The 26,428-nt window shown below is 46.5% G+C and overlaps 1 protein-coding gene across 1 annotated transcript in view; it reads left to right on the forward strand.

Annotated features, from left to right (window-relative positions):
• Positions 1 to 26,428, forward strand: part of MMP7 (matrix metallopeptidase 7) — an 85,374-nt gene that overhangs the window by 15,898 nt on the left and 43,048 nt on the right. Inside the window, exons 2-3 of the mRNA XM_069639054.1 lie at positions 5,558 to 5,781; positions 12,451 to 12,599. Of these exons, the coding sequence (XP_069495155.1) occupies positions 5,558 to 5,781; positions 12,451 to 12,599 (373 nt within the window). The remainder of the gene's footprint in view (positions 1 to 5,557; positions 5,782 to 12,450; positions 12,600 to 26,428) is intronic.

The following is a 26,428-nucleotide window of genomic DNA, read 5'->3' on the forward strand; positions in this document are numbered from 1 at the left end:
TATAGCCACAAGGATCTTGTAAAGTGACTGAGGACATCGAGATGGAATGTCTTCGGTTGATCGTAACAGAGACAAAGGCATAAAAAACATGCTATAATTGCAACTTGCGAAAACCAAAATACATACTCCAAAATGGATGCTTATTCTACTATAAATGCTTTTGGAAGTTTTTGTCAGCCTTGTGAATTTGAGGTGTTTAAGAACAGACTAAATTAGCAACTCACCCCTGAAGTGTGCCTGAAATAAACATTTAATTAGTCTAGCAATTATTGTATAGAATTCTTGAAAGACAAATTATGTGTTACTTCTATTCTTTCTTATTTAGGGTCCCTGCTCAAAGTGTTACACTTGTGGAACCCACTGTTTTTTCAGAGCCCTGAACAAGATAGTCAACCAATCCAGAAAGAAAGAGCCACAAGGCACTAGCCAAAGCCCAGGAGCATCCATTTAAAAAAGAAAAGAAAGAAAAATGTTTTTTTAAAATATTTTTAGGGGTTGCAAGGGAGACCAAAGGGGTAGCAAGGGAGACCAAAGGGGTCGCAGTAGCGACCACTGCTGACACCCAAATGACATCCCTGCCCAAGAATCTCTTGGTCTGCTTGAATATAAAATAAACCCTTTCTTTTTACAATACATAGTGTGTCAGTGTTTCTTTGGACCATATGTATAATACAATGTCTTTGTACTGATTCTACAACCTCCTAAGATAAGCCTGGCTGCTCTGTCTATGCTACCCTGAACTCAGGTGGTACAGCCTTATACTAAGAGTGGAGTCTTATACTGTCTCAGTTGAATGGATTTACTAAGTCCTTAGTTAGTTAGACTTAAAAATAAACTGTCTCAAACCAAATACGCAGCTTGATATTCAAAGTGCCACTTGACAGTCAATAATGTTGCCTGAAATTGCCTGCAAGCTTTGAGCGGGAGGGCAGTGTTTTATTCGGCAGGTCAGGCAGAGTCACTGAATCACCTGTCATGATTTGGTGTTCTCAGGGACGTTCAAAGGCCCTAAGTAAGAACCAAATCTCTTTCATGTTAACTTTGTGGGTAATGTTAGGCAGGAGCAAATGTTTGCACTACTTATGTTTTAGAGAACTTTTATTTAGTCTTTGAGTAGTTTGATGATCTTTCTTGACCGTATATTTCATTTGAGTCCTTCTTTATCTTTGTATTTGCCCCTTTTGTATATTTGTATGTTTATTTGGACAATTCGTCTTGCATTTTTATCATTGCTTTCCCTCACTGAAAAAGTATTCCCTGTCCTTTCCCGTGTTCCTTTCCCCTTTTGTGCCACACCTAGATAGTTAAAAAAGCTAAAACAGCCAAAGCTAGTGCAGTTGTTACCTAAGGTGGGAAAGCAATTGGGGGTCGGATCAGGAATAGGAGAGGAGGCATGGCTGATACAGGGTTTGCCACTGCCACAGAAGGGGAGATGATGGAGCGGCAAGTGGTGGAGATAGGGCTGACAACAACGGGTTTTGCCACTACCACAGGATGGGACCGTGGAGTGGGAGATGGAAGAGGTAGGGTTCACAAATACATAAGGTATGCAGACGGTGAAGAAGGCAGAGAGGGAGGTGGAAGAGGCAGGCCTAATGGTGAAAGCAGTTATGACAGAGGTCAGGGGTGTCATTTAGGGGTCGCCAGAGGTCGCAACTGCGACCTCTGAGGTCTCCCTTGCGACCTCTAAAAAATATGGTTTTTTAAAATGTTTTTTTTTTGTAATGCAAGCTCCTGGGCTGTGGCCAGCACCATTTGGCTCTTTACTTCTGGAGTAGCTGGCTTTCTTGTTCAGGCCCCTTAAAAAAATTAAGAAAAATAAGAACAGAAGTGCCACATGTCTAACACTTTCAGCACTGACCCTAAATAAGAAAGAATAGGAACACCAAATAATGTGTCTTTCTGGAATTCTATACAATAATTGCTAGACTCATTAAAGGTTTATTTCGGGCACACTTCAGGGGGTGGGTCACTGATTAAGTCTGTTCTTAAACGCCTCAACTCAGCCTTTCATCCTTCTGAGGTCGATAAATGAGTACCAACACAGGTTGGGTGATATTGGGTGTATATTTTTTCTATATAAAGCTCTTAAGCGTAAGTGCTATATAATAACACATCATTATCATTTGGTCATGGACGTCTGCTTGCATTCACAGTAATTTGGTAATTTGGGCCTACACACTGATCTTAACGATACATATGACGATCCATTCTTGTATGAAATGTACATCACATTATAGTGATATCGAAACCATATTTTTCAGAGTGTACAATGCTATGTGATGCCACTTCCTGTTTTGTCAACGGGTGAAAGGTTGTGTTCCAACGCTTCCTGCGATATCACTTTGGGGTGGGGACAAATGACATCACAACCATTTGAAGGACCCCAAGCTATCTTCAGCACTACACTGGCAGGACAAGCTTCACATGGATAACGGGCAAGATATCAGATTCATTGGTTTGATGAAAGCCAGGTGTAATAAACGAGAAGGTGATCTCACATTAAAACTGCGTAGAATGGAAACAAAATGTATATGTCTCTTTAGATGTACAACAGAGGGTCTCAATAAAGAACATGAGATGCATGTTTTTTTGTGAATACAAGAGCACATTATGAGTCTGCTATTATGGTAAGTATTTTGATAATGGCTTCATATGCACATGCATTGAGACTAACAATACTCATCTACAGATTTGTTGTCTCATAGGCATAGGTTTACCCTGTATAGGTACCCTAGCGAATATGTTTGGAGAGTAATATTACCCAATTATGGATTTTGGACAAAAGACACAGGTCTGCCATGCACAGGCTCTACAGCTGCTATTGAATGTGCAGAGACTTGACTGTATATTCACATTTGAATGTTGCACTTGCTAAACAACATGGAGTCATTATTGACAATAGAATCTTGCAATTTCAGTTTGATTAGTGGTATAAGGGTTTACCACACACCTCTCACCATGCAGCTGGCACACCATACTTCCAGTGCAATAGGACACAGTTTACCCTTGCCCAACATGTAACTAGTAAGTCCGCTCCCCCGCAGTCAGTCACTAGAGCTAAGAGCAACACCATTTTCCGGGATGCACTTTAATCTGAAGTGCCATGGTGACGCACAGAGTTACACCCACTGAATACAATATGGTCCTGCCTACCATATTTGTTTCTCTACAACTATAAATAACTCATATTTGGCCTGGCTAATAAAACCTAGATAATTAATGCACAGCCACTAAATATAATCTGCACATAACTACTAAGAATCGTAAGATTTGTTTCTGCCACTACTCATAACTAATATCAGGTCTGGCCATTGAAAAGTGGGCCACTATTGTAAAGCGACTGAATATATTCTTCTCCTGCCTACCTTGAAATGTAAAACTTTTCTGAACAACTACAAACAACTAATATTTTCACGGGCCACTGAAATCTGGCACACTGATTAGAGCCATCAAACAATCTTCTCCTCCCTACCAAGACATGTGTAACTTTTTCACTGCAACTTGTATTTGGTATGGTAACTAAAACACAACACACTAACTTACATCCACTGAACATGATTTTGCATTGCCTCCCAAGAACTATATAACCTTTTTTCTTTGCAACTATTAATAACTAGTTATTGACTAGGCCACTGAAATCTGAAGGCTCAATTTGCAGCCGCTAAACATAACCACATCCTCCTAGAATGAAATATGACTTTTTCTCTGCAGCTTGTATTTGGGATGGCAACTAAAATACAAGACACTCAGTGACATCCACCAAATTTATTCTCCTCTTGCCTACCAAGACATATACAATGTTTTCTCTGCAAATACTCATATCTAGTATGGCCGCTTAATGTCAACGCAGTCACTAACATGCACAAAATGTAATTTAATATCTCTTGCCTGCCTCCAAACAATTCAGCAGTGTTCTCTTTACACTGAAAGGAAATGCCGCATGCATTTATGTTATGCATGCTGGACTGGTCACTAGGATGCAGTAGTAAAGTCAATATAAGTGGCAGGGAATTGGCAAAAAGATGGCCTAAACTATTTCAATTTCTTATCTGTCCCTCAACTAAATACTATTTCAATCATGAGCATTAACCTGTCCCTCACAAAATTCTATTGAAATGTTCGACCATTGCCTCAACTCATTCATTTCCTTTGTCTCCCTCATCTAAAGCTATTTCCCTCAACTGCTCTAGCAGCCTCCTGCCAAATCATCTACCTAAAAAAGCGGATCCCAAAAATAAATCCATGCCTCCCCTATATATACTTTTTTATTGTAAGTAGTCTTGTATAGTGCCATTTGTCATTATTGGTGGTAAGAACAAGGGTAGGGGCCATTAGTGTAACAGTGCGAAATAATTATGAGAAACCAGTGGTTTTGATAAGTGCAAGTCAGAAGTACCCAGATCCTGTACCCCATACATATAGGGTTTGGGGAAGAAACATGGGGGTATGTTAACCATCGGGAAGAGCCCAAGATCTCATAGACTACATAGACTCATAGACTACAATGCTTTGGGTCTACTAAGCCACTGATGTGGGAACGTCTGATAGGAATAAAGAGCAGAGCTTATTCATGGTTTGGTTAGTGTTGATGTGCTCTTAACTAGGCCTATGGTGGCGGCCTGCGGGGGTCATTTTGTGTGTAGTGCAGGGCTCAAGTCGAGGTAACACGCGGGTGGATGGTGTCCACACTTTTGTAAGATGGTGGACGCCATCCTCCCTGTGTGTTTTAAATTAAATGCCATTTGATAGAGAGAGCTGTGTCTGGGATTCGAACCCAGGTAGTGTGGTTCAGAGACAAGAAACTAAGCCGCGAGATGACATGAATCTCGTACCAGGTCTATGTAGAGAACTCCTATTGACTTTTTGCTGTACAGGATACGTTTTTTCACACATTTTGAGACAAAAGGTACGCACCTTCTCTATTTAGCAAGAAATGTTTTGTTTTAAAAACACTTGTTAGGTTGACAAATGCCTGTTTGTACTGTGCACTTCCTTCAGTTGGGAAAGACACCCTACAACTAAATATGCACATTTCTTCCAATTTGCGTTCACTCTCTTTGACCTCATGTCCCACTGCATAGTTCAGAGTCCCCCACTTTCATTTTTAGGACTTGAGCTCTGGTGTAGTTTAAGGTAATAGGAGATCTTAGAAGGGATTTGGTTAGTCGGGGTAAGAGGGGATTAGGCTTTATAAGGCAAAACAAACTGCATCTTTGCACTCTTGCTACTAGCCTCTTGCAGATGGGTCCCATTTCACTCCCCCCTTCACTCTCTCTTTTTTCGTGCAAACCACCTGAATCTTTCTGCCTGAACTACTGATAATATTTGTAACAGCTAGATTTCCCAAAAGGCAATTTCCGGGTAATCCACTTTATGTCTGCAATGTTTTGTCCAGACTTACCTTTAGTGCAAATGTTGGGCTACTTAATACCATTTACATGAACGTTCATATCACAAGGCAGCATATTATCTCCTAAAGTTGTATAGACTGAGCTGCATCTTTGAAAGGGAAAAATAACAAACTTTGTTCCATCTTTACTCTTTCTCTGCACAGGAATACCTTAGCCATTATTTCCTGTACAATAGTAAAGCAGGAGAGCATGGTTTTGAAGAGAAACTTGCAGAGATGCAGCGATATTTCAGACTGACTGTGACAGGGCATCTCAATGTAGACACCATGGCTATGATGAAGAAGCCCCGGTGTGGTATGCCTGATGTGGCTGATTTCACAGTTTTCCCAGGCAGACCAAAATGGACGACTACTTCTCTAACGTACAGGTTGGTGCACATTTCTTTAAAAAAAAAGTCTTGCATTTCTATTTGTATTTTATTAAATGTATTAATATAGCACTTTCGTCAAAACGCTGAATGGTTAAAAATGTTACAGTACAATGATACATGATTATTGATTGTCAGACATGAACAAATCGTTTTTGAGGTTCAAGTGAAAGAGAGACAGAGATGGGGAGAAACGACTGTATAGGGGGAGAGAATTCCAGTGCTTAGGGATGAGGTGTTCAAAGAACCTAAAACGGGAGGAGGTTTGGGCACAGTATGTCACAAGTCTCTCCCCTTCTAACCTGTCTTTGTTGTTTGCTTGCAACCTTCTGTGGCGTCTTCTTTTATCACGGTCCAGGATTTGTATAAACCCGTGTGCTGGTCCTCGGATTCCAGCGTGGTGTTCACAATCCAACTCCAGGATACGTTCAGATGACCAGGACAGAGACCAGGAAGAAATGATGCTCGCACTCGTAGGCACGGAATGATGTCACCCAAGCGCGGGTGAAAATCCAGAAAGATTGGAGGTAAGGCACAGGAAAGGGCAGAAGGATGGGGAATTCAAGGAACCGGGAACCAAGAATCAGAAGAAAGCTCCGAGCGAACTCCGGCAACACACGTCCAACTACAGCAAGCGGTAGCGTTGAGACATGCAGAACCGCGGGGGCGTGTCTGTTTTGTAGAACGTAGAGCGTGGAGCGCAGAGACTGGCAAGCAGCGTTCCGTATCAAGCGGCCATGTTGGAAGGATTTCTGTATTCAATCCCCTATGGGTCAGGGACCACGAAGTCCAGAAGGGACGCAGACGACGGTTCATGACAGTATGCCTCTTCTGAAGCCCAGCTCCTCCGGGTTTGCCCAGATGAATAAGATGGTATCTTCGAACCAACCTGGGGGCGTTCATGTTTGACATGGGTTCCCAGGTGCGCTCACTGGTAGGGTATCCTTTCCATTCGACCAAATATTGTAGTTGACCACGTCGGTACCTAGAGTCACAGATTCCGGAAACCTCATTTTGGAGTTGGTCATTGACAATCACTGGGGTACATTTTGGAGCTGTTCGAGATGGCTGAAGATATGGTTTTAACAGAGAGGTGTGGAAGACTTGATGGATCCTTTTCCATGATTCTGGTAGTCAAAGTCGAAAGGCCACTGGATTGGCATTTTCTTTTATAGAAAAGGGCCCTTTATATCTGGGAGCTAATTTATTTGGTCGCAGATGTCTGGGAAGGAGCTTTGAGGATAACCAGACTTTATCGCCTACTGAATAGGAAGGCCCAGGGCTTCTTTTAGAGTCAGCATAATGTTTAACGTCTCTTCGGGCCTTTTCTAAGTGTTCTTTTGCTTCATTGTGTACATTAATAAGGGTTTCAATCCAGGAATCAACCGCAGGAACTGGGGTAGGGTGTGGAAGAATGGGTGGTAGAACTGAAGGATGAAATCCTTGACTACAGAAGAAAGGACTGGTTTTGATAGCTGAATGATCCGAATTGTTGTAAGCAAATTCGGCCACAGGTATTAAGAGTGACCAATCATCCTGGACCTTAGTGGCGAAGCAACGAAGATACTGTTGTAGAGTATGGTTTACACGTTCAGTGGCTCCATTGGTCTGTGGGTGATAACCTGAGGACAAGGCACATTGGATTCCCAGTAAACGACATAATTGTTTCCAGAATTGGGATATGTACTGGGGTCCTCAGTCAGAAATGATCTTGGAGGGTAGCCCATGAAGCCGGAATATGTGTTCCAGGAAGATTACAGCTAGTTGAGATGAGGATGGCAATTTGTATAAAGTTGTAAAATGAGCCATATGAGTAAACAAATCAATGGTAACCATGATAGTTGTGTAGCCCCTAGAAGATGGTAGTTCCACGATAAAATCCATGGCAATGATTTCCCAGGGTCTTGTTGGTATTGTTGGTTGGGGCAGGAGACCTGCCAGTTTCTTATTATCATGTTTGTTCTGATTGCAGACTGCACATGTCTGGATATGGATCCTGATATCATCCTTCATCTTCGGCCACCAAAACTGTCTTTGTATTAGATGGAGGGTGTTGGTGATGCCACGGTGTCCTGAATGAAAAGTATCATGACATAAGCTTGTGATCCTTTGTCTCAGTCCAGGAGTGGGAATGACCAAGCGATTGTCCTTGAACAGATATCAGTCCTTTGTTTTGAGATTCCATCGATTGTTTCTCTTAAACTCCTTGAAGGTTTCAAAGGACTGAGTTTGAATTCGAATATCCTCCAGGAGGGTGATTGCTTGGGCAACAAATATTGTGTGGGGAAACATCTTTGGAAAAGTCTGATCGTCAAGGGGTTCGTAAATCAGGACGTCTGGATAAGGCATTAGCTATTATGTTGTGTGTTCCCGGGACATGGTGAATTTGAAACTGGTAATGAGCAAAAAAGAAGGCCCAATGGGCTTGACGGCTGTTTCTACATTCTAGGGATTGCAGGACTTGAAGATTCCGATGGTCCGTGCGGACTTGCACCGGGTGTTTGGCTCCCAGGAGGAGATGTCGCCAGTCAGTGAAGGCTTGACGGATGGCTAGTCATTCCTTTTCCAGGACAGAATAATGAGTTTCACTGGGAGTCAAGGTGCGAGAAAGATAGGCGATGGGGTGTTCTAGCTTGTCACCCAATTCTTGTTTTAGGACTTCCCCAATGGCGTAGTTGGAAGCATCCGTTTCAACAAGAAAAGGTCGATCAATGTCGGGTTGAGCTAGGATGGGAGCTTGTGTGAACTCCGACTTCAACCGTTGGAACACCGTATCTTGGACTGAGGTCCACTGAAAGGGGGTATCCTTCTTTAACAATGTAATAATAGGATGCACAATCTCTGAAAAGGCTGGTATAAATTTCCGATAGAAGTTAGCAAGCCCCAGGAAGGACTGAAGTTGTTTTACAGTAGTTGGAACGGGCCAGGATAGAATGGAGTCTACCTTCGATGAGTCCATTCCAATCGCCTTTGGACTAAGAACGAATCCGAGATAGTGAACGGTTGAAAAAATGGAAAAGGCACTTCTCGGGTTTGGCCAGGAGCTTATGTCCACGTAGATGTTGTAAGACTGCCTTTACGTGCTCTTCATGTTTTAGATGGTCCTTGGAGTTTATCAGTATGTCGTCCAGATATACAATGACAAAGATGAACAGCATATCAGAAAACACCCGGTCCATAAAATGTTGGAAGACCGCTGGGGCATTAGCAAGTCCAGAGGGCATAACCAGGTATTCAAATGGCCAAAGGGTGTTCTAAAGGCTGTTTTCCATTCGTCACCTTCCTTTATACGAATAAGATGGTAGGCACCCCTTAGATCTAATTTTGTGAAGACTACTGCACCTCTGACTGCTTCCAGGATATCCAAGATGAGAGGCAATGGGTAGCAGTCCTTGAGAGTACACTGGTTAAGGCCACGGTAATTTAGACATGGTCTGAGCTCCTTGGTGTCTTTCTTGGGAACGAAAAATAACGAAGCACCCGCCGGGGACTTAGAGGGTCGTATGGTGCCATTTTCCAAGTTAGTATCCAGGTATTCCCGGAGGGCCCTTTTTTCAGGTTCTGATAAAATAAACATCCTCCCAAAAGTGATCACTGCTGAAGGTTCAGTATCGATGGCACAATCTTCAGGTCTGTGAGGAGGGAGAGCTTGAACTATGGCGGTCAAAAATACATCTGTGTAAGCCTGATAGGCCATAGGAATCCGGATGATGTTAGAGAGGTGACTGGACTTTGCTGAATCACTTGCGAGTCTTCAGAGGACTTTGGTAAGGAATCTAGGGATAAGCAGTGGGACATAGAGTGTTCAGAATCAAGAAACAAGGAGCCTGCTGCCCAATTGATGCAGGGGTTATGCTTCTATAACCAGGGCATGCCTAGAACCATTGGATAGTGGGCAGATCTTATAATGTCAAATTTGATCCTCTCTTGGTGGTGGTTTATAGAGAGTAAGAGCTCTTTAATTTGAAGTGTTATGGGTCCTGAAGACAGGGGTCTTCCATCAATATCCTGTACAGGTTGCATAGTCTCTCGAGTTTCATGTGGAATGTTGTGAGTAGTGACCCAATCATGATCTATGAATATGCCCATGGCTCCGCAATCCACTGATGCCAGGATGGGGTAAGATTCTTTCTTGGAAGGCGATAGAAAGGCCTGTAGAATCACAAGATTATTTTGTCCAGGAGAGTTCAAGGATGGAATTGATGTGGAACAGACATCTCTCTCCCAAAACTGTGCCCCATCTAGGATCGGGAGCTGGCGTTTCCCGAACGCCGTGGAGGAGCAATAGGGCACTCTCTCACGAGGTGCTTGTCGGAGGCGCAATACATGCACAGACCAGTGTGAATCCGTCGCATCCTTTCTTGTGGGGTAATGGGTCCACAGAAGGCCCCCAGTTGCATGGGTTCTGGGTCCGAGGTCAGAGTAGCTGTGGGCTCTGGTCTAGATGGATGGTGTGAGGTGGCCCTTTGGGGAGTTGACTTCTTTTTCTCCGCTTTTCTTTCCTCGGTTCAAAAGTCTATTTGCAAGGAAAGGTCCATGAGAACCTGGAAGGAGCTTGGGCGAGCCACCCTGGCTAACTCGTCCTTTATTTCTTCATTCAGACCTCTTCGGAAGAGGGTGAAGCCGGATTCTTGAGACCAATCAGCTTCCTTCATGAGTTGTTTAAAGCGGGTCACATAGGTAAGCATACCCTTTGATCCTTGTTGAAATTCAAGTAAACGTTCTTGAGCGCTGTAAACCTGCTCTGGGCGATCAAATATGGCATTTAGGGCTTCCACACACCCATCATAATCATCCAGGAGGGCATTGCACGAATTGACTAGGGTGGTTATCCAGGTCAAGGCATTACCAGTGAGGTGTGAGATCATAAACCCCACTTTTGTTCTAGGAGTGGAAAAGTAGTAGGGCTTGAAGGTGAAGTGCACTAAACATGAATCAAGGAAGGCACGGAGGGTCTTTGAAGAACCATCATATTTGTCCACTACTCCTCCCAATAACACGCTTTCCTTAGTTGCAGAGTCACGTGACATGACTAGCTGTTTTAATGCAGCATTCTCAGCATTAAGGTTCTGGACTTCTGTGGTTAGTTCCTGCATGCCTCGCATGAGGTCTTGAACCACGGCTTCCATCTCTGTATCTATATCATTTTTTAGGCATCTCAATCTGTCACAAGTCTCTCCCCTTCTCACCTGTCTTTGTTGTTTGCTTGCGACCTTCTGTGTCGTCTTCTTTCTCACGGTCTGGGATTTGGATAAACCCCTGTGCTGGTCCTCGGATTCCAATGTGGTGTTCACAATCCAACTCCAGGATACGTTCAGATGACCATGAACGAGACCAGGAAGAAATGATGCTCGCACTCGGAGGCACGGAACGCCGTGACCCGAGCACGGCTGAAAATCCAGGAAGATTGGAGGTAAGGCAGAGGAAAGGGCGGAAGGAAGGGGAATTCAAGGAACCGGGAACCAAGAATCAGAAGAAAGCTCAGAGCGAACTCCGGCAACACACGTCTAACTACAGCAAGCGGTAGCGCTGAGACGTGCAGAGCCGCAGGGGCGTGTCTGTTTTGTAGAACGTAGAGTGTGGAGCGCAGAGACTGGCAAGCAGCATTCCGTATCAAGCGGCCATGTTGGAAGGATTACTGTATTCAATCCCCTATGGGTCAGGGACCACGAAGTCCAGAAGGGACGCAGACGACGGTTCATGACACAGTAAGCCTGAATAGATTCAGAGAACAGAGATAACACGGTGGGATAAAAAAAGAGAGGAAAGATAGTGGGCAGGGGCTAGACCATGAAGAAACCTGAATACAATGCAAAGAAAATGGAAGAGAAGGCGAGATTCAAAAGAAAACCAAGAAAGTGAGTGTAAAGAGGGTTTGATGGAGGAGTGAGGAGAGAGAGAGAGCAGAGGGTCTGAATGGAGGAATTAAAGATAACGCAAAGTGGGGCGAGCTGATAGGTTTGGAGGCCGATAAACAGGGCTGAACAATAATCAAGGCGAGAAAAGACAAGAGTAGAGATAAGTAGTTTTGTAGCATGAAAAGTGAGAAATATATTTACGGATATTATGAAGATAGAACCAGCAAGCAGTAAAGGAGATATGAGACTTCAAGAGAGGAATCAAAATGAGCATCCAGAATCCAAGCAAAGGAAGAGTAGGGGAAACTGGAAAGGGGGGGGAGCGGTGATGGAGGCAGAGGGAGTAGGAGAGAAGATGGAAAGAAAAGGATTTTGTTTTTTAAGGGATTTAGATAAAGGAAGGTATCGTGCATCCAGGATTGAACAGCCAGTAGGCAGGAGGATATGGTAGAATTAAGTGTATCGCAGAAAGAGGAGAAGGAAACAAAGTTGTGTGAGTCATCAGCATAAAAGTGTGACGAAGGAGCAAAGGTTGAGACAATAGAGGCTAAGGGAAATGTGTATAGCGAGAAGAGTAGTGGGAGCAGGGCAGAGCCTTGAGGGTCACCGTGATTTGCAATACAAAGATGCGTGAGTCATCAGCATAAAAGTGTGACGAAGGACCAAAGGATGAGACAATAGAGGTTAAGGGAAATGTGTATAGCGAGAAAAGTAGTGGGAGCAGGGCAGAGCTTTGAGGGACACCGTGATTTGCAATACAAATATGTGTGATTTCAAGTTTCTTAGATGTTTCTCCCCTTCCTGCTTTTAGGATTACTAACTACACACCAGACCTGCCTGTGACCACAGTGAGGCAAATCATACAGAGGGCTTTCGATGTATGGGCTGAGGTGACCCCACTCTCGTTTAGAAGGGTTAACAGCAGGAATGCTGATATTGTCATACAATTTGCATCTGGTTGTAAGTATGGTTTTTGGTTTTTGATATAGCACTGAACTAGCTCCAATAAGCATGTGTGACTGCTGGGCGGAACTGTTCATGCCTTTTAACATTTCTTTGACTGACGTGAATGGATTCTGTATGAACGTCACATCTGTGTCTTAGTGTCACTTTCATTAAATGCTTCGTGCGTTTAAAAGTGTTTTCTATCCAAATGGCTACGCCACCCTTTAGGTGCCTAGCTGAATTACTAGCATCAATACATTAGACACCTCTGTCTGATTTCTGCTGTGCACTGCTTGTTTGACATACACGCCACTGTTAGGCAACACAGCTACCAAGGAAGCGGGCTACAGACAGCCTAAAAATGTGTACATGAAGGTTTAAGGCAGCATTCATGTAAATGTACTTTAAACGACCTACTGGCTTGAGAACATGTCTTTATATTATGCAACTGCCAATTGGCATCCCTAATGTGGTACCTTCAAATCTGCAATCTAGGGAAACTATATTATTTATCTTAAGTGACTGCTAAGCCAAAAAAATGTGCTTAATAGAAGTGAGGAATTATAAACAAGAATCCCCAAGGGTAAACATATATTAGCATATTGTTTTGTCTGTCGGACCTGCTAACAGCCTAGGATTCAAGGGAGAAGAACATGAGCGAATTTCACATTTGCAATTTTTAAATATGCAGATAAAAAACTGAAAGCCATTTTTTCCAGGTTAATTGCCTTTAAAAAGCCCACTGGTGTGAGAGGAACACATTAATATTAAACAGAGGCCCCTCCTATCGTATTCCTATGACAGTGAGGGAAAGTATGATACGGTTCTATACAGTCTGCGAAAGGTAAATTGGCCTTAGAAGCCATGTAATTGTTTTAAAAATAATGCAGTTTTCATGGTAAATCATTTTGGCCTTTTCATGCGTCTTGCCTAGTGGCAGAATTCCAGTCCCCTACAATGTGGAGGCTGCATCACTGTAAAGATGACTAGTCTAAAGCAATACACTACAAAAGATTAATTATACAGTAGGAGAAATAATATAAGAGTGATCATGAATTGGCTGTGTTACCTACCGCCTAACAGAAGCGTTTTATAATGGCAAAGTCCCATTGGAAAACTCTCTGTGAAATAGGCCCATAATATCTGTATATCTTTCGCTTCTCACACATTGATCAGATGAGAAAGAGATGTTGAATGCATTGCCATCTTTTACGACTGATATTGACTGACCACACCTACACACAGGAAGCACTTTTGTAGCTCCAAGTCAGAAAGCTACAATTCACACACAAGTGTGGTGTATGGGTTCGGGGGAATGGCTGAGCTATGCTGCTCGCAGAGGGTGAGAGGACAAAAGGAAGAACATGATAGCCAGTGCTCTAGATAAGATTTGGAGGTGGGAGTATTATACTCCCTATTTTTAAACTTTGCGAGAAAATACAATTTCTCCTTCATAAGAGAGTAAAAAGTCATGTGACATCCAGCTAATGTGTGCAAAAAGTTAAAACTGTATGGAAATCATTATCAAGAAGCAGATAATACTGTGAGCTTCCCCTGCATGCAAATACTAGTGACAAGAGCAGCATACGCGTTTTAATGCTTCACTCACACTGAACCGGTCGGCTTGCTTATGAGCCATGCACACAAATAGAAAAGGTGAATTAGTGCAACCCCAATGCAAGCTTTCATCATGTAGACCAGGTGGGGTGGATCAGTGCAAGGTAAAGCAAGGGTAGAAGATTCCTACACGGAGAACAGATTAGGATTGTCTGTTTGCAGTAGAAGCTCCCCTCACATAAAACATGCAGTGCAAAATTGCTTGCAGTAGTGCACAACTCCACTCCTAATATAGAAAAGGTATTTCATGGACCTCAGCAGATCATGCTTTCCTCACATAGACCAAGAATGTTGTGGGTCTGAACATTGCAAGATTACCATACATAGAACAGATAGGTTGTGGCTCAGAGCAGTGTAAGTTCCACTGTCGTAGAGAAGGAGTTATATAGGATGGATCAGTGCAAGCACCCCCACCAGTACAGATACCTATTTTGTTGATTTTATATTTCAATTACAAATTAAACCATTTAGTTTTTGATGATTTTGGAACAGTGCTTGCATTGGCTGGAGAGCGAGGTTTTTAATATTTAAATTTTAGTCTTGAAAATTTGAAGGAGGCTGGGACCCGTGTGATTGGTGGAATGACAATCACTCGCCCATTTACCACAATGACTACAAGTTAAAGTTGAACTTATGTTTAAACTAGCCATTAAAACTCATCCGTGCCCCAGATAAGGTTTTCAGGTGGGAGTATTTCACACAATGTTTTCATAATTAGAGTGTAAATTATATTGTAACAGTACAAATGTGTTGCCTCTGCAAGAGTATAAGAATCATGTGACAGGCAACCAAAACATGACTCATCCTGAAAATGAATATGACCCACTTCTAGAAAGAAATCAGAGTTGTGTAGCAAAGATGTCTGACTTCAAACAATGTATTTCATTTGTGGAAATCCGTATCCTACACAATGTGTCTGAATACACTACATAAATGCATCTTGATGATAAATGCACCCAGCTCAGGAACTCTGAAAAACACTTTTGTGCAATAGAAGCTTGCTTTCACTGAAAAAAGAATAATTTGTTACAAAGGTTATTTTCCAATTGTAACGACATTTACCATCGTATTAATGAAGGGATCATAAAACGTTGGGAAAATAAATATGCATCAAGCTTCTGTTTGCTACATGAGCATTTACAGTCCCAGAACACAGCAGAAGTTGAACAGAAAGAAACTATTCCTCATCTCACTGTGTGCTGTTTCTTTTTTAAAGACTCTGTGCACACATCTCAGAAGAAAGCCACTTCTATTTTCAAAGGGTTCTCCATGGTCTGTAATTTCATCCATGGAGATAAATATCAAGTGTTCTGGTTTCTGTAAAATCGCTTGCCCTCTGTTCTCAAGTAGTGCATAGATGATACGCATTGCGGTACTTACAAGAATGTAATGCATACATAGGCCTGGTGGTACGATGCATAGCTGGATGCCTGATTACAGCAAATACTGTTTGATCTACAGGCGGCAGGAGATGTGGTGTATCAGACAATCAGGGGCGCAGGTTTCACAGGAAAAATGTATTGACTTTAAAACAGGCCAAACCCCGGAGAGGATTTTAATATCAAGGCACCTGAACCAAATCTTCCACTCCTGCTGCAAACAGAAGAACCAAGAAGATGTCTTGACATTGTTTAGCATGCTTAAGAAACTAAGGAAGGCTTGTGGCATAAATGTCTCTTCCCAGGCACTCCCTGTTCCCATGGACTCCCTAGGCCTAAATTTGGCCTTCATTAATTAATTAATGTATTTATTTTTACATTTGTAGAGCGCACAAAACCCAGAGGCATCAAGGCGCTGGTTACAAACAGCGCAGTTAGCTTTTGTACAAATTATCATCACAGAAAATAAAACACAGTTTAAGGTTTGGTCAAATTGGTAGTAAAATAGTTCGTACAAAATGCAGAGAGGATATTATACATTTTGTGAAAACAGCCAAGTTTTGAGGCCTTTGCGCAATGACCAAAAGGAAGTTTCGGTTCTGAGATGTGGAGGTAGGGCATTCCAGTATTTTGCTGCCACCACTGGGAAACTGTGGCCCCCTGCTTTTTGCAATTTATATCTTGGGGTGGACGGTCGAAGTTGGAGGCTCTAGTTGGTCTGTTCGATTGTATTTTCTTTGATTTATTAGATAGATATCTGGCAGCAGTGTATGCCAAGCATTTGTGAGTGTTTTGAAATGGATTCGGTCATGAATTGGGAGCCAGTGGGCACTTCTTCTAGCCAAGGAGATGTGTTTTTTTTGAGGAATTTTCAAAGTTGCTTTAAGTTTTTTATAATCTGTAGTTTTTTTATATTGTCTAATGTGGTTCCTGCAAAAAGGGCCTTACAATATTCTAATCTGGAGACAATGAGGGCTCTTGCTAATGTAATGCAGCTGTCTGTTGAGAGGAAGGATCTGCCTGCATTGATAAGTTTATTTGTGTTAGCCGAAGATGAGGCTATGGCATTAACCTGTCTACTTAGAGTAAGGGAAGAGTCATGGTAAACCCCAAGGGTTTTGACATCTTAGAGTTGCCATCTATGGTAAATGTTGTGTAGGCTCTGTCAAGTTTGAGATCCTGTCAGCAGCAGCTTGGTTTTCTCATTGGTAAGGCAGAGCGAATCCAGGGCCATCCAGGCCTTAACGCTTTGCTAAATTGTGTTTAGTAAGTTAGAATCAGTATCTTAGTTACCTGTGATGGGAAGAAGGATTTGGGTATCATCCACGTAGTTAGTGTAGGAGATACCCATAGTGTCGAGGAGGTCGAAGAGGGGCTTTGTGAAGATGTTATATAAGGTGAGAGAAACTCAGTAGCCTTGGGGACATCGCAGGAGATAACGGCAGGGGGAGCTGATGCTGACGGGGATAAGACTCTCATAGTTCTGTTGGACAAGAAGGATTCAATCCAAGTTATTGCCATGGGGGAGAAGTGGGCTGCTGAGGCAAAGTGCTGTCACAGAATATTGTGGTACACCATGTCAAAGGCAGCTGAGAGGTCAAGCAAGAGGAGGAGGGCTAGTTTGCCGCTGTCTTTAAATTCATCCATTTGTATTTTTAGGTCTAGGAGTGCAGATTCCGTTCTGTGACCTGGACGGAAGCTTGATTGGCGCAATCCAAGTAGATTGAGGGTTTCAAGGTTATTTTGGATCTGTAAGTATGCTGCTCTTTCCATCTGTCCAAAATTTTGAGAAGGAAGGGGACAGTTGTGATGGGGCGATAGTTTGTAGGGACGCTGGGGTCGAGTGTCGGCTTTTTGAGGAGCAGGAGGACCAAAGCACCTTTAGAGGTTGGTAGGTACCGTTCCATTGGTAAATGAGGTGTTGATGAGTAAGGCGATGAAGGGGGCTAGATCACAGTCTTTGATGATGGAGGCTCGGCAGATGTCACCTTGACATCTTGAGGCTTTTAGGCCTTTGATGATTTTACGAACTTCAAGGTCCGATACTTTAGAAAATTCAAACAGGTGGGCAGGATAGTCTAGAGACGCTTGGTTTGGTGCTGAAATGTTTTTCTTTTTTACAATTTTAGTTTGGAGTGAAGAGAATGTCTCAGCAGCTTGTTTAGTAGAGCGAATAGTTTTGACATTAGGGGTGAAACAGGTATTCACGTGAGCTAGAGGTTTAGCAGGCTCAAAGGGGGTACTTTGTCATTAGCTTGGAGGAGTGATTGGTTGTATAAGTCGACCATTGCTGTAGTGTCATTATTGGCAGGTTGGAAGGCTGTGAGGGGCTTCAGGAGTTGGACGATATTGGCAGGAGTGATGTTCTGGGCCTTTCTCGTGACAGTGGATGGTAGTAGTGGTGCTGCCTGTGAGGAGGGATTGCTGACAGGGATGGAAAAGGAGATCACATTGTGGTCAGACCAGGGGCATGGCAGATAAGAGAGTAACTTGATGTTATTGTTGAGTTCTGCAAGCCAGTCTAGGGTGCAGCCTTTGTTGTGGGTAGGCTCTGAGATAAGTTGGGAGAAGCCCAAGGCTTCAATAGACTTGGATACTTAGAGTGCGTGTACGTCTGAGGGGTTGTTGAAGCCAAATTGAAGTCACCCTAGAGTGTGATTCTCGAAGAAGATTTGGCCTCCAGTGAGAGGAATAGTAAGATCCACATGAAAGTACTGGCCCCGGGGGCCTGTAGATGAGGTGAACGTTGAGGGTGGCTGTGTAGGAGAGGGTCCGTTTGACAGACAGAAGTTCTCCTGATAGGATAGCTGGGCTGCTTATTTCTCTAATGGAAAGCACTTTCTTTGCAATGAGGGTAACTCCTCCCGCTTTTGCTGTTGGTCTGTCTTTGCTGTAGATAGTGTAGTTGTCTGGGATGGCCAAGGATAGATAAGGACCGGCTACAGGGTGTAGCTATCTTTCTGTGATTGCCAGAATGTCTTGGAGGTTGCAGGTGATAAGGTCGGAAATGTCTAAGGCGTGTGCCAGTAAAGACCCTGGACTGATTAGAGTTCCTTTGAGAGGTGCAGGTGTGTGTGAGTTAGGGGTAGGAGGACTGCTGACCTTGACTATGGCATTGGTCACAGCATCTATTGGGATGGTGCAGTTTAGATTAGGCAAGGGACTAGGAGCTAGCTAAAAGAGAAGTGGCCTTAAAATGAGTTAGTCGCCGTGCTAATGGCAGTGGTAGCAGCCACTGCTTCCTCCAGACGAGTGCTGGATGAGATGATCTTAGTCGGGGCAGCAGCTCGGCTAACCTAAGAGGGGGAACAAGCTGTCTTGTTCGTTACACAGGATGTAGTAAGGTTTAAAGACAAGGATTAGTCCATATTGGCATTTGTAACAATAGCCGAGGAAGAGTTAGCCACAATAGCATCAGAGACAGTTGCATTACATTGGGCAGGAGTAACAGTCATAGATAATGCAGGAGAGTTACCCACAATACCATCAGAGACAGTTGCATTGCAGTGGGCAGGAATGTCAGCCATTACAATGTAGGACTAACAGGTAGGCTAATAGCCTCATGAGCAATGGTGTCAATGGTAGTACGTAGCACTATCAAAGCATTATTGTTAAGCGGTATGTGGCATGCCAACGCTGAAGCAAAGGTATTATCAACTATTATTGAAGCCAGGGCATTGGGCACATGGTTAATAAGCCAGTTCTTAGTGTTCCCGGCATCACGACTAGTGAAGGTATTTGCTGGTATATTTGTAGTGACGCTTCTGTAGTGTGTGGGTGAGGAGCGCAGTTCCTACCAACATCGAGTGCAGCCAGGTAGATCTTAGGCTCAGGCGCTGCCAGAGTGACCCTAGGGGTAGGCGCTGCATGAATCCTGGCATAGTTTGTAGTGGGCGACGGAAGGTAGATCTGGAGGCAAGCCGATGGTTTCTCCGGTGTGTTGACATGGTTATGGCATGCCCCATGTTGTACTTCGTGAGGCGTGTAAGAAGATGCTTTCTTCTGACCCATAGAGGGCAAGAATTGGTGGCCCATTTCTTGCAGGCGGGCCAGTGGGTATCAAGCTTGGAGGGAGAAAGGCGTCGCGCAGAAAGCACTTTGGGTAAGAAGAGGGAAGGTGGGATGCTGATATGGGTGGGCAACTTATTAGACATGACTTATTAGACATGCCGATCCTCACCATGTGAATACGTGAGGAGGGTGGAGCAGATTGGTCTGCAGGCTCAGTCGGCTTCAGGCAGCCAGCGCCCAGCTGCAGTATTGAAGGCAGCGTGAGCCAATCTGAAATTTGAATTAGTGGCCTACTGGGCACAGCCATAGGTGCAACGGTGAGCAGTGATATTGCTGTGAACCTCTTGTAGTGTGTTTTTAGTGTGTGGCGTTGTGTGTAATGCTCTAGACAGCTGGCTCCATAATATAATTAACAAGTGGGGCTGAAGCATGGATGAGACTCAGCAGGTGTTCAGATGCATTCTGACCATATCCGGGGACAAGGTAAAGTTGGGGGAGAGCATGTAGAGGAAAGCACTCCTTCTGATAAGGGTCTGTGGGAGTGCACAGCTTCAATGTGTCACAGTGCTTACCTTCCATGCTGGGTGAATCAGGCAAACCATGATATCCGTGGGTAGATCCTGACGCTGCATCGGTTTGTCGCAGGATCCGGCGGAGACCGGCATAGATGGAGCAAGGCCTTAACTCCTGGCTTTCGCACCGGACCGGCTGCGCTGGATGGCTAGTTGGGACTTTTCCATTTCTTGCATCTGCCTTCCAATGGCAGGGGAGGCTCCGAAGGGCCTCATAGCTGAAGCTCTTCTTCTCGAGCACAGAGGTGGCCATCTTTACAGCCCTAAGCACCTTGGTGTGCATATGGGCTGCTGGATTCAAGGGAGGGCATATAGTGCTCTGCTGGTGCTCTTTTCCAAAAGCACCGGCAGAGACGGAGCAAGGCCTTAACTTCTGGCCTTCGCTCCAGCCCGGCTGTGCCAGCCAGCTAGATGGGGCTCTTCTATTTGTTGCATCTGCCATTCAATGGCAGGGGAGGCTAGGCAGGACCTCATAGCTGAAGCTCTTCTTCTCGAGCATGGCAGTGGCCATCTTTACAGCCCCAGGGCTGGATGCAGGGGAGTGCAGATAGTGGTCTGCTGGTTCTATGCTGGTGCTCCTTTAATACTTCCAAGGTTATTGTTCCCAACCCTACCTAATAAAAGTAACAATGTTCTCTTTTTGTTTCAATTTTTCATTCATTGTTGCTATCCAACCTGCCCCCCTCCCCATGCCCCACAGGCAGCCCACACCACAGGGGACCACCCTACACCCCTGAGCATGCCCCACAGCCAGCCCATCACTCCTGGGCATGCCCCGCAGGCAGCCCATCACCCCTGGACATGCCCCACAGACAGCCCACACCACAGGGGGGACCCCATGCAACCCCTGACCATGCCCGCAGGCAGCCCATCACCCCTGGGAATGCCCCGCAGGCAGCCCACATAGCACCATGCACTTGTGAGCCCCAACACATGTCCCCCCATCAGTGATGGGCACCTGCCAACAGGCCCGACACATGTCCCCCCACCCCACCCCCATTGATGGCAACCTGCCAGCAGGCCCCGACACATGTCCCCCCCACCCACCCCCATTGACGGCAACTCCGACACATGTCCCCCCACCCCATCCCCATTGACTGCAACATGCCAGCAGGCCCCGACACATGTCCCCCCCACCAGTGACGGGCACCTGCCAGCAGGCCCTGACACATGTCCCCACACCCCCATTGCCGGCAACCTGCCAGCAGGCCCCGACACATGTCCACCCACCCCACCCCACCCCCATTGACGGCAACCTGCCAGCAGGCCCCGACACATGTCCCCCCCACCAGTGACGGGCACCTGCCAGCAGGCCCCGACACATGTCCCCCCCACCAGTGATGGGCACCTGCCAGCAGGCCCTGACACATGTCCCCCTACCCCACCCCCATTGACGGCAACCTGCCAGCAGGCCCCGACACATGTCCCCCCAAACACCATGTCATAACACTACAGACCCATGGCCCTAATGCCAACCCAAATTCCACCCCCCGACACCCCAGTTCAAACACACACCCATCCACTGCACCCACTCCCTAGTAAATTACCCATGCCATGAGAGTCTGAAAAGAACCAGCATGCCCACAACTAAATGTCCTACAGAGCCACACAGTGGCAACACGTTACTGAGCCAATGCTCATAGATAAATGCATGAAACCAATGAGAGAACACCACACAAATAATATAGATCCAAAAACTGTATTAAATGTAACATGCAAACTCAAAACCAAAAGCACACATGAAAATGGAAATTATTCAGGGTCAGTATGAAAAAAAAAAAAAATCCAAGAAAAAAGTGATATCCATGAAAAGCCAAATGAAAAGTGGTCCATCGCCAATGTCCAAGAAACAAAATCCAAAGGTCAAAATTAAAAAAAAACATTACTCCATGGGTCCAAAAAAAGAAAAAGTATGTACATGTCTGCAACTATTGACACAGGAAGTCACAAGGGTCCATGATCCCCAGAAGAAAGAAAACCTATACATAAGACAATACAAAACAGAACAATATACAAAAAGGCAGAGCAAAGTCCAGGCACTCCAAATAATAAAAAAATAAAAGGAAACCTATGTCTAAAGAACTATGTACAAAGACGGTGGGCCAGTCCCACAGCTCACTTGGTGATGTTCCGGGCCAGGGCATCATCGAACTCCATGTCGATCATCCGGAAGCGGGCCTGTTCCCTGGCCTCGAGGTCTCGCAGCCATGGTATCCACAAACTCCCTGCGAGTTTCATCGAGACACTCAGCCCGCCTCAAAGCCCGGTTCATGAAGTTCTTCGCCATGGCGATCCTGAGCCATGCCCTCTCTGCCGGCCGCCGCTCTGCATCTATCTGCTGGCCCAACCTCTGCCACATGGAAGACACTCCCAGTCCTGGGTCCTCCTGACGATGCCTGCCCCCGGGATGTTGATGGCCCCCGAGCCATGATGCCTATCACGCTGAGCCTGCTGCTGCCTCCAATGCAACTGCCTCTGGCACCACGACAGCCTCCAGGCTGATTGAATCCTCCGGCGCCGTTGTGCACGTGCCCTGCTTGTTGATGACTGCACGTCCTCTCTTTGCTGGGGTCCAGTTGGTGGGGTGGCCACCCCAGCTGGACCTTCGACACTCAACTGTGGCAGGGATGTGTTCTCTACCAGCCTGGCCGCTGGCTCAGGGGTAGCTCCACAGTGGGCCTAGGTGATACTTGGGTGGGGAGATGGCACGGAGGATGATGGCGCATAGGGGGTTCAGTTGAGGAGGGTTTTGCAAGACCCTTCAGCACACGGAAGAACCCAGTGCGCCCAAACGGGTATTCGAAATTACGTGCATTGTCCTGACGAGAACCTTGCACGTCATCCCGAATACCACGTGCGCGCAACGCCAACCCAGCTAGGACAGGCTCAACCCAGTCACAGATAGCCACGTCCGTAGGGAGAGGAAGGCCAGTTATTTTTTGCGCATCCCCTCCCTGAAAATTGGTCTGGACGAGGGCATCCCTGGTGGTGCCGGATGATGCAGTCACAGGATCGGGGACAGGATTACACACAGGCACCTCTGCGGTGGCCTGTGCTGCCTCCTGTCCCTGCCCCTGGACTGCACCACTAGCACCAGTGGAATCCCCCATTCCAGGCCCCGTGCATGGGGCTGTCTCGGCCTCCTCCTCAACCAAACCCCCACAAACCTGGATGACTACGTGCCGTCTTCCTCCATAGGTCCCTGTGGGGGCTCAGCTGCCCCTTCTGCTGCCAAGGAGTCCACCTCCAAGCTCCGCCTCTTGGACCTTCCCTCGCCAGCTGCGGCCATGGACGTGGCATCAGACTCCTCACTCCAGGAAGATATGGTTACCTGGGAGGAGAGCTGTGCCTTGCGTCTCCGGCTGGCGGTGGCATCCCTGCCGCTGCGCTCCACAGCACCGTCTCCGCCCTCTTCATCAGTTGACGCTGCAGACAGGGAGAGATAGAACACAAGCATCAGGGCACTGTACAATGATCTGATACACACATGACAGTTGCACATGAGTGGCAGGGTCAAACTTCAAAGATGGCATCACACTCCCCAACACTCATATCATTTGAACCGACACACATGCACAAATAAACTGGTATCGTGCAACAGGCATCAGCATCCAAACACACATAACTGCATGAGGTTGGCAACCAAAGGTTGGCATGATGCCACAAGCAACATGGGGAGTGCCGATCACATGCACACATGCACACATGCCACATGCCTCCAGACAGACATGCATCTGTACATCTCCACCACCTGTCACAGTGCAATCATCGGCAACTAAGTCACATCTGCCAATCAGGTACCCACATGTCCGGGTCATATGCATCCATGGTGTCTCGCAGTCACACACATGGCAAACACACACATGCACATGTACACCGTGCACGTACATGAAGGTGGGACCAGCATCCATGTGTCACACCCCAACCATGGCATAGTACATGCACAGAAATGCAAACACGTGTGCATCTCCACATGGAGTTGGGCATCATACATTGGAACACATACACCATTGATGTGCATCACACATGACTGGACTCTCATGCAGCACGGGCATGTCCCTGCACACACACATCTATACATGGACCATGTCAGACATATGTCCAAGCTGCACACTCCTGCCACACCTCAACATGCACTGTGTGGAATGGGATAGCCCAGACACTCACCGCTCGACTCCAGACGGGTCTGCCTCCCTAGGACCTGGTGGTGAAGCACTGGGTTGATGCGTTCCAGGACCCTCATCTGGTCGATGGTAAGTTGGACCTGGACCTGAAGTCCTCCCAGCGCTTCTGGATGTGTTTCAAGTTGCAGGTTGCCACCCCCTCCGTGTTGATGGCAACCACAATGTCCGACCAGGTCCTCTTCCGTCTATCCTTGTCGGCGCACGGTCGTCTGAAGAGGGCATCATAATGCCCCCTGGACTTGCTCCACCAGGATTCCAACTTCTGTGGCTGAGAAGCTGACAGCCCTCTGCCTCTCTGGCAACCCCCAATGCAGGGGTGGGTGGTCAAATGGGTCCTGGGTCTTGGCTGTGGAGCGATGAAACAGCAGTCGGGAGTCTTCTGTAACAGCAGGGGTGGTCGCAGCAACTGGAACCCTGCAGATGGCTGATGTGCAGGCACCAAATAGCAGGGCACGTGGGCAGCGGGCAGGCAGGCAGCAGCAGATGGCTCGTGGGAGGCTGCTCGGGGGTCTGGGGGGCAGGAAAATGGCCTTCTGGGCAGGAGCATGGTCTTCTGTGTGTTGTTGCGTGGCCAGCTTGATGCAGAGTGAATCCACACGTGAAAAACAGCACGTTTGCGTGAAAATCGAGGAAAGGCCCTAAGCGCGTAAGTGACGTAACGAGCGCAGGCATTTCCCTCAGCACAGGCGCAGAGTGAATCCGCATGTGCAAAAACAGCACGTCCGGGTGTGAATGCGTGTAATTCGAGGAACAGGCCTAAGCGTGTAAGTGATGTGACGCGCACAGGCGTTTCCCTCAGCATGGGTTAAAGGCGAGCGCGACCCAGCAGTTCGCTGTACGTGCTTTTCGTAGAGACCGACGCATGTATTGCTACTTCTTGTTGTTTCACGTGCCATCACTTCACAGCGGATCGAGGACGTACCTCTTCTTTTGGCGGGGGTCTTGCCTACGCATGTTTTTCTTTCCCACGCTAGTCAGATGGTGAGTCGCACACGTGTATCGCGTACCCGTTTTCAAGGTCATAGTAGCCTGTGTGTCCCATGTGTACACGTTTTTTGTGTCCCTGGGTGCCACTGTGTACTGCAGGAGGTTAATTCCACACACGTGAGCTACCGGGGGTTGCGTGCATGGTTTTATTGCAGATTTGGGGTGCCTGAGCATTGCGTGACCCATCATTTCCTCACGGGGGTCACACACAGCCTTGCAGGAGCACAGGGGTGCTATTTACATCACGTACCCCACACCCTTCACCCCAATTGCCCAGGACAATTGTTGTGTACACCTCATATTGGCACTAGTACATCCGTGCCATGGTTGGGAGGCCACGAAAGGTGAGGGGCGCCTCTGTTGGGCGTCCTCCACATGGTGGGCATGGTCAGGGACGTGGCCGGGGTGACCAGGGAGTAGGGGGAGTCCAGGATGGCTGCAGAGGGGGGAGAGGCAGGGGTACGCCACTTCGGCAGGATGTTCTGACACGTGTTGGTGCAGTCATGCCACCACCCCCTGGGGCTCCGGGAGATGCAGCTCTTGCATCTGACACTGGCGCCCATGTGACCCGGCAGTCAGTTTCATCTACTGCCACAGGCCCAACGGTAGTGGTAGCTGCAGGTGCAGCTGTGGCGACCACCACCCAGGCCCAGGGTCGGCCAGCGCATGATGCGTTGGCACCTGAGGACTCCCAGGCTGAATTCCAGGTGGTCAGGAGGCACAAGCAATGAGCGCACAGGGATGCTCTGACCGAGGCACATGTCCGTGGGGGGGCAGTGTTATCATCTGCTGCCCCGAGCAGCCGGGTGTTGGCAACTGCATGGGCAGATGCAGCCAACACCACCCCGGCTGTGAATCTGCCAGTCAGGACAGTCTCGGTCACAGACCTTGGCACAGCAGCTGTTGCTGCGCTGGGTCCTGTCAAGAGCACCCAGCAGCCACTGACGCAAGTCAGGGCTTCCGTCCCAGTTCCATCTGCCACTGCCGTGGTCCAGTCCACGAGCGCCACTGCCCCAACTGATCAGAGCGGGACCCCAGACACGGGTCTGGCCTGGGGCACAACTAGGAAGAAGCCTTTCAGCAAGCATGACTTC

The sequence above is a fragment of the Ambystoma mexicanum genome, chromosome 7q, assembly GCF_040938575.1.
Source record: "Ambystoma mexicanum isolate Mex_15411 chromosome 7q, UKY_AmexF1_1, whole genome shotgun sequence".
Taxonomy (NCBI): Eukaryota; Metazoa; Chordata; class Amphibia; order Caudata; family Ambystomatidae; genus Ambystoma; species Ambystoma mexicanum.